General features: G+C 35.0%; 1 protein-coding gene across 2 annotated transcripts in view; it reads right to left on the bottom strand.

Moving 5' to 3' along the window:
* Positions 1 to 4,190: 4,190 nt before the first annotated feature.
* Positions 4,191 to 11,696, bottom strand: part of SNX7 (sorting nexin 7) — a 125,534-nt gene continuing 118,028 nt past the window's right edge. For both annotated transcript variants that reach the window (XM_043964146.1, XM_043964145.1), the window contains one exon: positions 4,191 to 4,757. In XM_043964146.1, the coding sequence (XP_043820081.1) occupies positions 4,680 to 4,757 (78 nt within the window). In that variant the 3' untranslated portion in view covers positions 4,191 to 4,679. The remainder of the gene's footprint in view (positions 4,758 to 11,696) is intronic.

The raw sequence follows: 11,696 nt of genomic DNA, 5'->3' as shown, positions 1-11,696 counted from the left end.
TGTACTTACAATATTTTTATTCCAGACTCCTTCCATAGATTCCCCATTCATCTACCTCATTCAAAATACTACTAAGAGAAACTGCATATATGTAATTTTTTGAAAGCTAATATTTTGCTTTATGATTGTTGATAGCCTTTAGTGATGTGTATTTGTTACTGTTAACTAAATTCAGAAAAAAATCTAGCCATCAAATTAAGATAGAGCTTCCTACAAAATATTTTAATTGACTTCTATATGGGGTATCAATTTAGAATTATTCCTATTCTTTTGACTCTCCCTAGAAGTATTCAGATAGAGGCTCTCTCTTTATTGCTCCAATGGTTTTGAAAGAATGTGATATTTTAAATAAAATAGTCTTTCATAGTACTAAAAATACAAAATCATTAGTTTGAATTCTAGGAAGTTTTTTTGCAGTTCAATTTCATTTAGCTTTTAAAATGTTCCTTTCAATTAAAATGATTGTTTCAGATGCCCAGCTCATTTCTACTTTCTTTTGAAATAACTACATTAACTAAATGAAAAAAATAAAATTATTTATATTTGTTTCAAGTTTACATTTTTTCAGAAATGCCAAAGCCTTGTTTAGCCAAAAATATTTTATGCAAACTTTCTCCTTCACTTTTGAAATATGACATTCTAAGTTTTTGTTTAGTCATCTTTTCAGTCATATCTGACTCTTCCTGACCCCTTTTTAAAAGAGGGATTTCTTGACAAAGATACTGGAGTAATTTGCCATTTCTTTCTCCAGATTATTTGAGAGATGGGGAAACTGAGGCAGATGAGGGCAAGTGACTTGCTCAGGGTCACATAGCTAGTGTCTGAGGCCACATTTGAACTCAGGTCTTCCTGACTCCAGGTCCCATACTTTATCCACTACACCACCTACTTGCCCCATTCTAAGTATACTTTATCATACATGAGGAAGGCGGAATATTATTCTTTGACTTTTGAGCTTTCTCTTAGCTACTTAATATGTTTATTATTTCATGTGGAACCTCTGGACTTTGACAGATATAAATGGTTGAATTTCTCCATGTTGATATCATGTGGATTCCATTTTTCTGTATTTATCTTCTGTTTTCTACTACTTCCAGGAAAAAAAAATCATTATTTTAAAAAATAATGTGTTTGGAATGTTTATTTCATCTTTTTTTTTAGGAAGAACTATATATATTATATCATATCTGTGCATTCAAGCTCAATCTTCTTGGCTTATAGAGTTCATGTGTGTTTTTCTAATCTTGTTGCCATTTGCTTTCATTTAATTAGTATTTTTTCATATCTGCTGGATTTTTTAGGTCTAAATCTATTCTTTTTTCAAAATCTCAACTTTTTTTGCTCTTTTATTTATCTAATTTCTTCTTTGGAAATCTAATTTCTCCCTTTATCTTAATTTTTCATTAGTCTTCTGGGACATTCCAGAAGTTCATCTGTTGTTCTAGCATCCTCTCCATTACATGTGTAACGATTGGAATGACGCCACCTGCTGGAGACTTACTGTAGAAGAGTTCTGCCCATGAAACGAAGGTCTTTGAGGGCAAGACCAGGAGTCTTTTCTTTGGCGTCAGGAAGTGATGCGGGTTAGTGGGAGGAGGAAGGAAGAGACTGGCGCTCGGTCTCGCTCTCTTTCCTGAGGACGCTGGTGGAGAGGGGAGCTAGAAATGTGCTCTCCCTTTAATAGATAGGAATCTAGGCCTTTTCTTCTCTCTTTACCAAATTCTTATTCTCCTTAATAAATGCTTAAAAGTCTAACTCTTGCTAAAGCTTATAATTTATTGGCGACCACTCATTAGATATTTTAGACAGTTTAGCTAGAATTTTAGCCTTTAACACATGGTATTTGTTGTTGACTTCTCTATTAACAGATTGTCCTTCTATTATCTCCACTCTCTCACTAATCTTCAATCATTTCTTGTCTACTGCCTGCTTCCATCCTGCCTATACCGGTGTCTTCTTCATCTTCAAAAAATTCTCAATCGATCTATCAATCCCTGCTGGCTTGCTATCATTCAATATCTCTCTTCATTTTCACGATTCAATTCTTTGAAAAGGAAGTCTATAATTAATGCTTTTGCTTTCTTTTCTCTCACTTCTTTTTAAGTCTGAAATCTTATTTCCCAAACTCATCAGTTCAAAATAACTACTGCCTTCAAGTAACTATCATCTCTTAATTGACAACTGTACTGGTCTTTCCTTACACAGCTTTCCTAGTTCTCCTCATCCCTCTGACCATTTTTTTTTCTTAGCTTCTTTTGCTGGTATAGGATTAGGAAGAATAATATTCCTTCTTTGCTCTTTATCCAGGTCACATCTGCTAACTGTGGGTGTCCCCTAAGGCTATATATATAGAGAGAGGAAACTACATGATATATATATATATATATATATATATATATATATATATATATATATATATATATATCATGTAGTTTCCTCTCTTTTCCTTCTATACTGTTTCACTTGGTGATCTCATTAGCTACCATGGATTCAATGCTTATCTCTATGGAGATGATCCCTAGATCTATTTATCCAATACTAACTCTCCCCTGCTTTCTAGTCTTGTATCTCTGCCTATTGACCTATAGGTTCCACAGAAATCTAATTAATATGTCAAAAATTGAGCTCATTATCTTTCACCCCATATTTTCCCTCTTCCTAATTTTTCTGTATGTTCTTGTCATGCTAATAAGGGTTGAATTCATACAAAAACTCTTGATCTAGCTTCCTTCAGGAGGCTCCCTCCCTTTTGTATCACCTATTACTGGATGCTTGTTGTTTAAGAAAACTACTCAAAGTACAAATGCTTGCCATTTTAGTTACATAAAGCAATTCGAATTCTAGGGTTTTTTTTTCCTTCTAATTACTTTCCTCTCAGGAATCACCTTTTATCATAACTCTTCTGGGGCTTAGCACAGTGCTCTATGTATGGTAAGGCTTTAAATATATTTTAAAGGAAGTAGTAAATCTTAATATGCAGCAAGATCAAGTAACCAAGATTAGCTTTTCACATTAGATATATCCACCCGTCAGTAGTCACATGTATACTGTTCAATAAGTCTGTGTAAATAAAATGATCAACTAATTCAGTTTCTTGATGTAACTGAAAAATTAATATAAACTAATCAAAATGAAAGAATACTTCAAAGTACATAATATGCAATTACTAAAATAAAATCTATTTTTAATTGTGAAGGTACAACAAAAAAGTGTGAGTTTGGTGTAAGAAAAATTTCAGTTAAAACTTCCTATTGTTCTAAGCCTATCTTGTTTTGTTTAGTTTTTTAAGAAGCTTATTATATCACACAGTTATCCAAACTACTAAGACGGCCACTTTTCATCTTATTAGAGCCATGTAATACTTCTTAACATGTCACCATAAAAATACATTATCAAAGAAACAGATTCTTTTGAGAAATATCAAGGAAATAAAAAAATGAGCATTCCCAGTACACTTGTTAACTCATGCTTAATTCATGAACAGGCTACACCACAGTACTGTCAGGTTGCGAATGTGGCATCAAGATAGTAAAAATCCTGAACAGAGAGCTACTGAATGCATCATAAACATCAGATCACACAGATTGTAAATTCTGAAAGATACTATCCAGGTTCCCAGTTTAATTTAATGCCACAGAACCTTCAGTAATGTCAACATCAGGACTTTCTGAGAAAGGCATATTTATTTAATTGGGATAACAGGGAAAGAAATAACATTGATTTCCTTCGTCAATGTAAGAAGGTCTAAGAGGGAAAAAAACACACACACGAAAAATAAAATTCCATTATTGGCACATCTTTTCCAAACCAAGGCAAATGTTGGCATAATCTTCCGATGAAAGTGAAGTTGTACAGTTTAGATAACCTTCTAGGAAAATTAAGGCTATCTTTTTGGTAATATTTCCCATCTCTAAATTCACCCAAAAGATAGAAAGTAATACTGATATTTAGATAGCACTTTAAATGCACTCTCAAAATTGATATGCCCAACAACCCTGGTATGTTGGTACTAGTTGTTATAATTCTTAATTCCCAGGGTGGATGATAGAATCACATAGTTAGCACTCAAAGGGATTTTAGAAGACATCTAGTACAATCCCTTCGTTTTACAGATGAATGATCTGAGGCTCATAGAAGTTTCAATGGTCACGTAGGAAATAAGTATCAGAAATAAAATGCAGACTGAGGTCTCACTTCACTCCAGGTCCTTTGTTCATTTAGTTAATCTTTCAGTCCTTCAAGTAATGCACACACAATAAAATTGTTCAATATCATACAAAGCATCCGTAGAGTAAACATATCTGAAATACATCCAGATTGCAGATATGAACTATCCATGAAATTCAGGCATTTCTTATTAAACTTTTTTATTCAATGGAGCCTTTACAATAAAATGTCATATCCCAGTTTGAGAATTTTTGAGAAAACAATTACTGTATGCAAATACTTACAGACAAAAATTTTGGAATAAATGAATTGAAACTAAGCAATATATATGTATACCATGATCAAAATGCAGGTGAGAACACTGGAGTACCTGAGTTTTCAAATTATTGGCTTTCCAGATGCAGTGACCACATTTTGACCCCGTTATATTAAATGCAGCCCACCCAAAAAGAATGTCTTTGGTTGGTAGGCACTATATCACCAAAGCTTAGGCAAAAAGTCCTTAGGTATGCTCAAAGTTTATCTTCAGATGTTTCTTCCAGATGATGGTCAGTTTGAGTTGTAAGGAAGGATTCCCATGTGGCAAGGCACTTTGAAAAAAGAAAACACACAGAGGTAAGATGTGTTATCCTTTCTTTAATATTGACAGAAACAACACTAGTTGATAAATGTTAAATTTCACCTAATTTACTCACTCATCTAATCTGGAAACCTTGCAATGCTTTTGACTATTCCTTCTCCCCTCACATTCACTCAGCCAATTCTGTTTTCATAATATCTCCTCCCTCTTCTTCATCTTACCTCCTTAGTTCAGGCCCTCATCCCCTCTCCCGTCCCTACAGCTTTAGTCTCTATCCTTTTTAATCTATTCTACTTCTTGATGGCATATCAATCTCCTTAAATGCTGGCTTTCTTCAAGTCCTTAGCCTGCTTTAAAAAAAAAAAAATTGACCTCCACTTGAGTCATTCATTGGTGCAGTGAACAGACTGCTGGACCTCAGAAACTTATAAGCTGTGAGACTCTGGGCAGGTTAACCTTTGGTTCCCTCAGTTTTCTCACCTGTATAAGGGGGATAATTATAGCATGTACCTCCTAGTGTTGTCGAGAATGAGAATCAAATGAGATAATGATTTTTAAGTTCTTAATAAAGCACATTGTAGATGCTTAAAAATGCTTATTTCCTTCTCTGGCTAGGAAATAAAATCCCCACTCCTTAGCCTGGCATTCAAAACCTTGCATAATCTGAACTCCAACCTATCTTTCTACCCTGTCCTATGCTATTCTCTTTCATATGTCATATAGTCTTGTTAAATTGAAATATTCACCACTCCCTGAAAACATTGTCTACCTACCTCCTTGCATTTGTCTGTACTCTTATTAATACATGGAATTCTCTCCTCTTTCATCTCTACCTGTTAAAAACAGGCTCCCAAAAAAGCCTACCTCCTCCACTCAATATTTCCCCATTCTTTTTGTCCCATCTTCCTTGTACACTGACCCAAAGATGACAAAAATGGGAACAGTGATGTTGGAAGAGTTGTTGAAGAACAGATACATGAATGCATTGTTGGTATAGCTGTGAATCAGCAGAACCATTCTGGAAAGCTGTTTGGAATTATAGAAATAAAGTGTCAAAAATGTTCCTACCTTTCCACCCAGAGAGTCCTGTAATAAGCATATAACTGAAAGAGGTAATTGATAAAAAGAAGGTATGTTCTATTCAGTAAAATATTTATAGAAACACTTTTTATGGTAGCATATAATTGGAAATAAATGTCTATTAGCCAAGGAAGAATAGCTAAATAAATTGTATAAGAAACCACAAATATGATTAATAGAGAAAAGTGTGAGAAGATTTACATGAATTGATGCAAAATGAATTCAATAGACCGCAAAACAGTGATACTGACTACAGCAATAGAAATGGAAAACAACAACAAAAAACAACAGAAAAATGAGTTACAAAATAGTAAAGAAAACCATGGTCCCAAAGAAAAGATATGACAAAACACATATTCTACCTTCCCAATAGAGAATTTCAGATTGAAACAGAATCTTAGGGGCAGCTAGGTGGTGCAGTGGATAGAGCACCAACCCTGGAGTAAGGAGGACCCGAGTTCAAATTCAGCCTCAGACACTTGACAACTTACTAACTGTGTGATCCTGGACAAGTCATTTAACCCCAATTGCCTCACCAAAAAAAAAAAAAAAAAGAATGAAGGAAACAGAATCTTAGAGGTTAAAGGAGATAAAAGTAATTTTAAAAAAGATCAGTCCTGAGAAAAATCAGGTTACTTATTCAAGGTCAGAATCCCAGACACATTTGATTCCATATAGAATCTAGTGTTCATACCACTTGTACTCAAACATTCTGTTTCACTATCAGTGTCTTCTGCTACCCAACTAGGATAACTGGTCATAAGTGTAAGGACAAATAAAATTTTAAAAGCTCAATATAAATGCATTTTAAGTTAATTCTATTGGGATTTTATTCTGACAGATTCAAGAATATTTTAGCCAAAAGGAAAATTTATCAGTGCAGTTTGGAGCAAAGAAAGTTTTAACAACAACAAAAAAACTCAAAGTTCATGAATTTTATTTAAATAGAAGAGAAAGGGGCAGCTAGGTGGTGCAGTGGATAGAGCACTGCCCCCGAATTCAGGAGGACCTGAGTTCAAATCTGGTCTCAGATATTTGACACTTACTAGCTCTGTGACCCTGGGCAAGTCACTTAACCCAAATTGCCTCACCAAAAAATAAATAAATAAATAGAAGAGAGACAGGAAAACTCAGAGGAAAGGGATAAGGTGGGTAATACTTAAAATTTATTTTCTCCTTTTTGGTTTCTCTAAGTTTCTAATCCCTGTGAAGTGTGTTGAGTAAGCAAGCAAAAGATGTACACAATGTTCCACTTGGAGGAGCCAGCTAGTGATCTTATATCTCCCTCCTAAGTTGGCTGTTTATAACACTCTAGTGCTTGGAGATAATTTTAGTCGAATTTAGTTTCAAATGCGGCACCCGAATATCATTTAGTAAACCCTGCATTAATCCCTTACAAATACCCCAACCCCAAACATTTCAGATTTCTTTGTGGTTTGAGGTCCAGAAATCTGAGCATGAAATTTATGGAAATGTATCAAATTTAGACAACTGGAATTTGGGATAAGGCACAGGGATTTAGAACTGAAAGTTGTTTTTTTTTAACTTCATACAATCAATCTGGTACAAAGCAATTTAATTGATTTTTAAAAATTGAGTAGGAATATATAGAACATGTACACATATAAGGCACCAGTGGATATGATGCTGGACCTAAAGTCAGGAAGATATGAGTTCAAATCCAGTCTCAGCCATTTATTAGCCATTTAACCTGGTTCTGCCTCAGCTCCTTCAGCTGTCAAATGGGGATCATAACAGTACCTTCCTCCTAGGGTTGTGAGGATATTTGTAAATTGCTTTGCAAACCAACTTTAAAGGGCTATTATTTAAAAAAAAATTTTAATTTTTAATTTTTTGCAGGGCAATGAAGGTTAAGTGACTTGCCCAGGGTCACATAGCTAGTAAGTGTCAAATGTCTGAGGCCAGATTTGAACTCAGGCCCTCCTGAATCCAGGGCCAGTGCTTTATCCACTGCGCCACCTAGCTGTCCAAAAGGGCTATTAAATGGATAAAGAGGTAAATATATCCATATTTATATAAACAGCTCCATTATAGAAAAAACCAGTATAACCCTACAGGCTCAAATGTACATGGCTTCTGTAATCTCCCCAAAAGCACTGAGGGACAATTGTATGCTTGCTTTTGCAAACCTTTGGAATCACTTTTAAATTTTTAAGTATTATTTGAAAAGTTCTTTCATTTAATTCACTTGGTAATTCTTATTGAGGTGCCTTTGCTTACTTTACCATGCATGGAATGTACTTCTTCCTCACTTCTGCTTCTTAGAAGCCCTAATTTCCTTCAAACCTCAGTTCAAACATTATCTCCTACATGAGGCCTTCCTTGATCCCTGCCAAACTGTTATATATTTCTTTTTTCTTTTCTTTTCTTTTCTTTTTTACAGGGCAATGAGGGATAATTGACTTGCCCAGGGTCACACAGCTACTAAATATCAAGTGTCTGATGCCGAATTTGAACTCTGGTCCTCCTGAATCCAGGACTAGTGCTTTATCCGCTGCGCCACCTAGCTGCCCCCTCAGTATATACATTTATATGGGAACATTTTGGCTCACTAATAGGATGAAAGCTACTTGAGGAGAGAGACTGTTTCCTTTCCTGCTCCTGTATCCATCCCCTGAGCCTGCCTGGCACAAACTATATATTTAATGAATGCTTGTTAAATGAATGTTTTTTTGATAAAGTAATTACTTTTCTTTCCTGTATGTATCCTATGGAAATATCATTTGGTGACAGTGGAAAAAGCAGAAAGAAATTGGGAATAATACATAGTGAAGTTTAACAAATAAATCTTCATAAAGGTTTAGCAAATATAACTGCTTTGAAGGCCTCAAGTTAATATTTTGAATTCTGGTTTGGGAGAATTATTTTTTGTTATTTTATTTCCCCCCTAAAGTATCTGTTAACTCCCTCTTTTATAAGTATGTATATACATATATATACATACATATACATACATATATTCATTTATTTATTTAAGAACTTTTTTTTTTTTTGCAGGGAGAAAGGTAATTTAGAACTCTGGCCCTGAAATGGGGAATATGAGAAAGAGTGTTCCCATGAGGGCTTGAGCAAATGTTGTTAGTCAACTACCATGGTGAATGAGAAAGAACAAGGTCTTACTTGCTATCTCTGTCTACCTAATTCCTCACTACCCCAACCACATGAAGTTCCTTTAAACAGCTATAAGAAAATGGAAAAAAAATTACACTTATTTTAGGAAAAGAAATACCTCATATAAAATTCCTCCTGCCCCCAGTGATTTTCCAATAAAAAAAGAAAAAATAAGGAAGATTGAAAATGTTTTTTTTTTAATAAGAATTGGAACAACTTTCAAAAAGTTTATAAATGCAAGCAATTAACTCTGCCAAATGACTAATGAGTAAGCTACTGGTTAGCTTAGGAGTAATAAGCCATTATTTTAAGAGATCTTTAAATAAATAAAAGTAAAATATAAAATCCTGCTTATGTAGAATTATATTGAAGAAGGGCTGCCTATACCAAAGAGAGCATTCAATAATGCTTTAGACTATATGACCTTTAAAGTTTCAACCAACTCTAAAACTGATTTTTTTGAAAGATAGGCTCACTCAAGATCACATGGCTAGATAAGTGGAATTCACATCCAATTTTTCTACCTCTAAATTCCTTATTCCTATCCTTTCTAAGTGGGTTCTATTGATTTACCCTTTGGGAGTACTAAACCTCCAGGATTCAGCTTTGTCTACAAGGTTAACTGCTTGGGTACTTTAACTTACATATAAGAACCCAAAGATAATTTAATATCCTTCCTTACTTCCTAAGCCACTCAGGTAGTAAGTGGAACCACAACTTGAAGCCTCCCCCTATAAAGTATGTTCTAGACTGGCTGTTTCTCATAGAAATCTGAGGAAATCAAGTGGTTCTAACATATCCTTTGAACAGTCAGCTCTGGGAAGGCCCAAGAAGGAAGCAAGATGTTCCCAGAAATCCAGGCAAGTCAAAAGATCATCCATCTCTGCTTCAATCTTCTGAAAAATTTAAGCTCGGTTCAGATGTGACTCACAGGGAGAGTGGTAAGGTGTGGGGTTCTGTATAAATATCTAACTTGGCTCAGGTGTCTCCAGCTTAATCCTGCTGCTCAAACTAGGGGAGTTCAAAGAAGCACCCCTCCAAAGCTGATCCCTGCATATGACTCAAAGTTTACCCTAGTTATCCATCACTTGTTGAGTAGAGATCATACTTTTAGCAAGGTTTGAATGGGGGTATTCACTTTGAGTCACTTTCCTAGGGATGGTAATCCAATACTTAGGGACCCATGTTCCATTTCTAAGTTTACCCATGTATGGTTGTAATAATCACTCAAACAACAAGCATTTATTAAGCACCACAAACATTATTAACTGTTGGTATTATGGTAATGAGGACACAAAAACACAACAGCTCCTGTCCTCAAGGAAGCTGCATTTTATGGGGGCTAAGGAGGCTGAGTATTTTGGTAAGATCAGGAATGGTTTCTTATAGGTGGTGGCAGAAGTGAGGAGGGAATGCATTCTATAGAGCCTGGGCAAAGACCTCAAAGTGGGACATATAATATTGTATGTAAGCAAAAGCAAATAAGGCCATTTGGCTAGAATGAAGAGTGCACAAAATATTGTGATATGTAATAAACCTGGAAGAGTAGGCTAGAGCAGAGTGTGAAGAGTTTTAAAGGCAGAACAGAGGAGCATGACATTGAACAGGTAACATAGAAACTCAAAGCTTTAAGATTAAAATGTTGTGGAGAAAACAGGCTATATAAATATACAATATACAATTGTTTCCACAGGGACCTGTGACTTAATAAGCTTATGGGATTCCCTCTTCCAACCTAAGTCCTACAGATTTTCTTGAGGCACAAAAATGATTAAGTGACTTTCCTGGAGTCACATGTGTCAGAGGTGGATCCAAATGCAGGTCTTTCTCATTTTAAGCTCAGTGCTCTATCCACTAAGCAATGCTACCTCTACACATATACAAGTTATACTGGTAAGGGACATGTTACAAAACAAAATAATCCACATTCAAATATAATACATAAAGTTTCATTAGTCATACATGCCTCTCCAGCCACAGCTATACACAAGAAAGCAAACAGCATCAGTGACATCACTCTTAAATTTCAAAGGGCAGAAGTATTAGTAGGGGTTTAACACCAAAATCATTGGCACTTTTCTTCAGAAAGTTAATCCAATAGCTAACAGAATTACTGACATACAAAGTTCAAAGATTCTTGCAAACCTCCCAAAAGGAAACACAAGATTTACTTGTTGAACTGGTTTGACTTGCTCACTTAACTTGGCCAGTCCTCTTACAAGTCACATAGTTCCTCAGCCCTCTGGTATCATGGTACAGTGGAGAGCGTACTCACTTTTGAGTCAGAGGTCCTGTATTCAAAATCTACCTATAATACTTATGACTCATGTGACCTTGTGCAAGTCACAACCTTAGGTCTCAGTTTCCTCATCTATAAAATGAGTGGATTGGACTAGATAGTCTCTGTGATTCTTACTGACCTTAGACTAATGATTCTATGAATCTTTTGAATGGAAAAATAAGAGGCAGCAGGTAAAACCTCAAGAAAGGGACTAAGTGACATCACAGAGACGAGGTGACAAGTATAAACAGACAAATTCAAGATATTTGTTGTTCTATTTCAAACAAAAAATTCAATAATAAAATGATTTTCTGAAATTACAATTTGAATTCTTCAATAAGGTTTCACATAATTCTTAATATTTGTTATTTATAAAATCACAGAAGCACAATTCTGCTTCTTCCTTTTCCTAACTGTTACACATTAGATAGAAGATTTGATAAATAAACCACACCA

This window comes from Dromiciops gliroides, chromosome 4 (assembly GCF_019393635.1).
Source record: "Dromiciops gliroides isolate mDroGli1 chromosome 4, mDroGli1.pri, whole genome shotgun sequence".
Taxonomy (NCBI): domain Eukaryota; kingdom Metazoa; phylum Chordata; class Mammalia; order Microbiotheria; family Microbiotheriidae; genus Dromiciops; species Dromiciops gliroides.
Note: the sequence above shows the minus strand (reverse complement) of the source record. Positions and strands in the feature narration are given on the sequence as shown.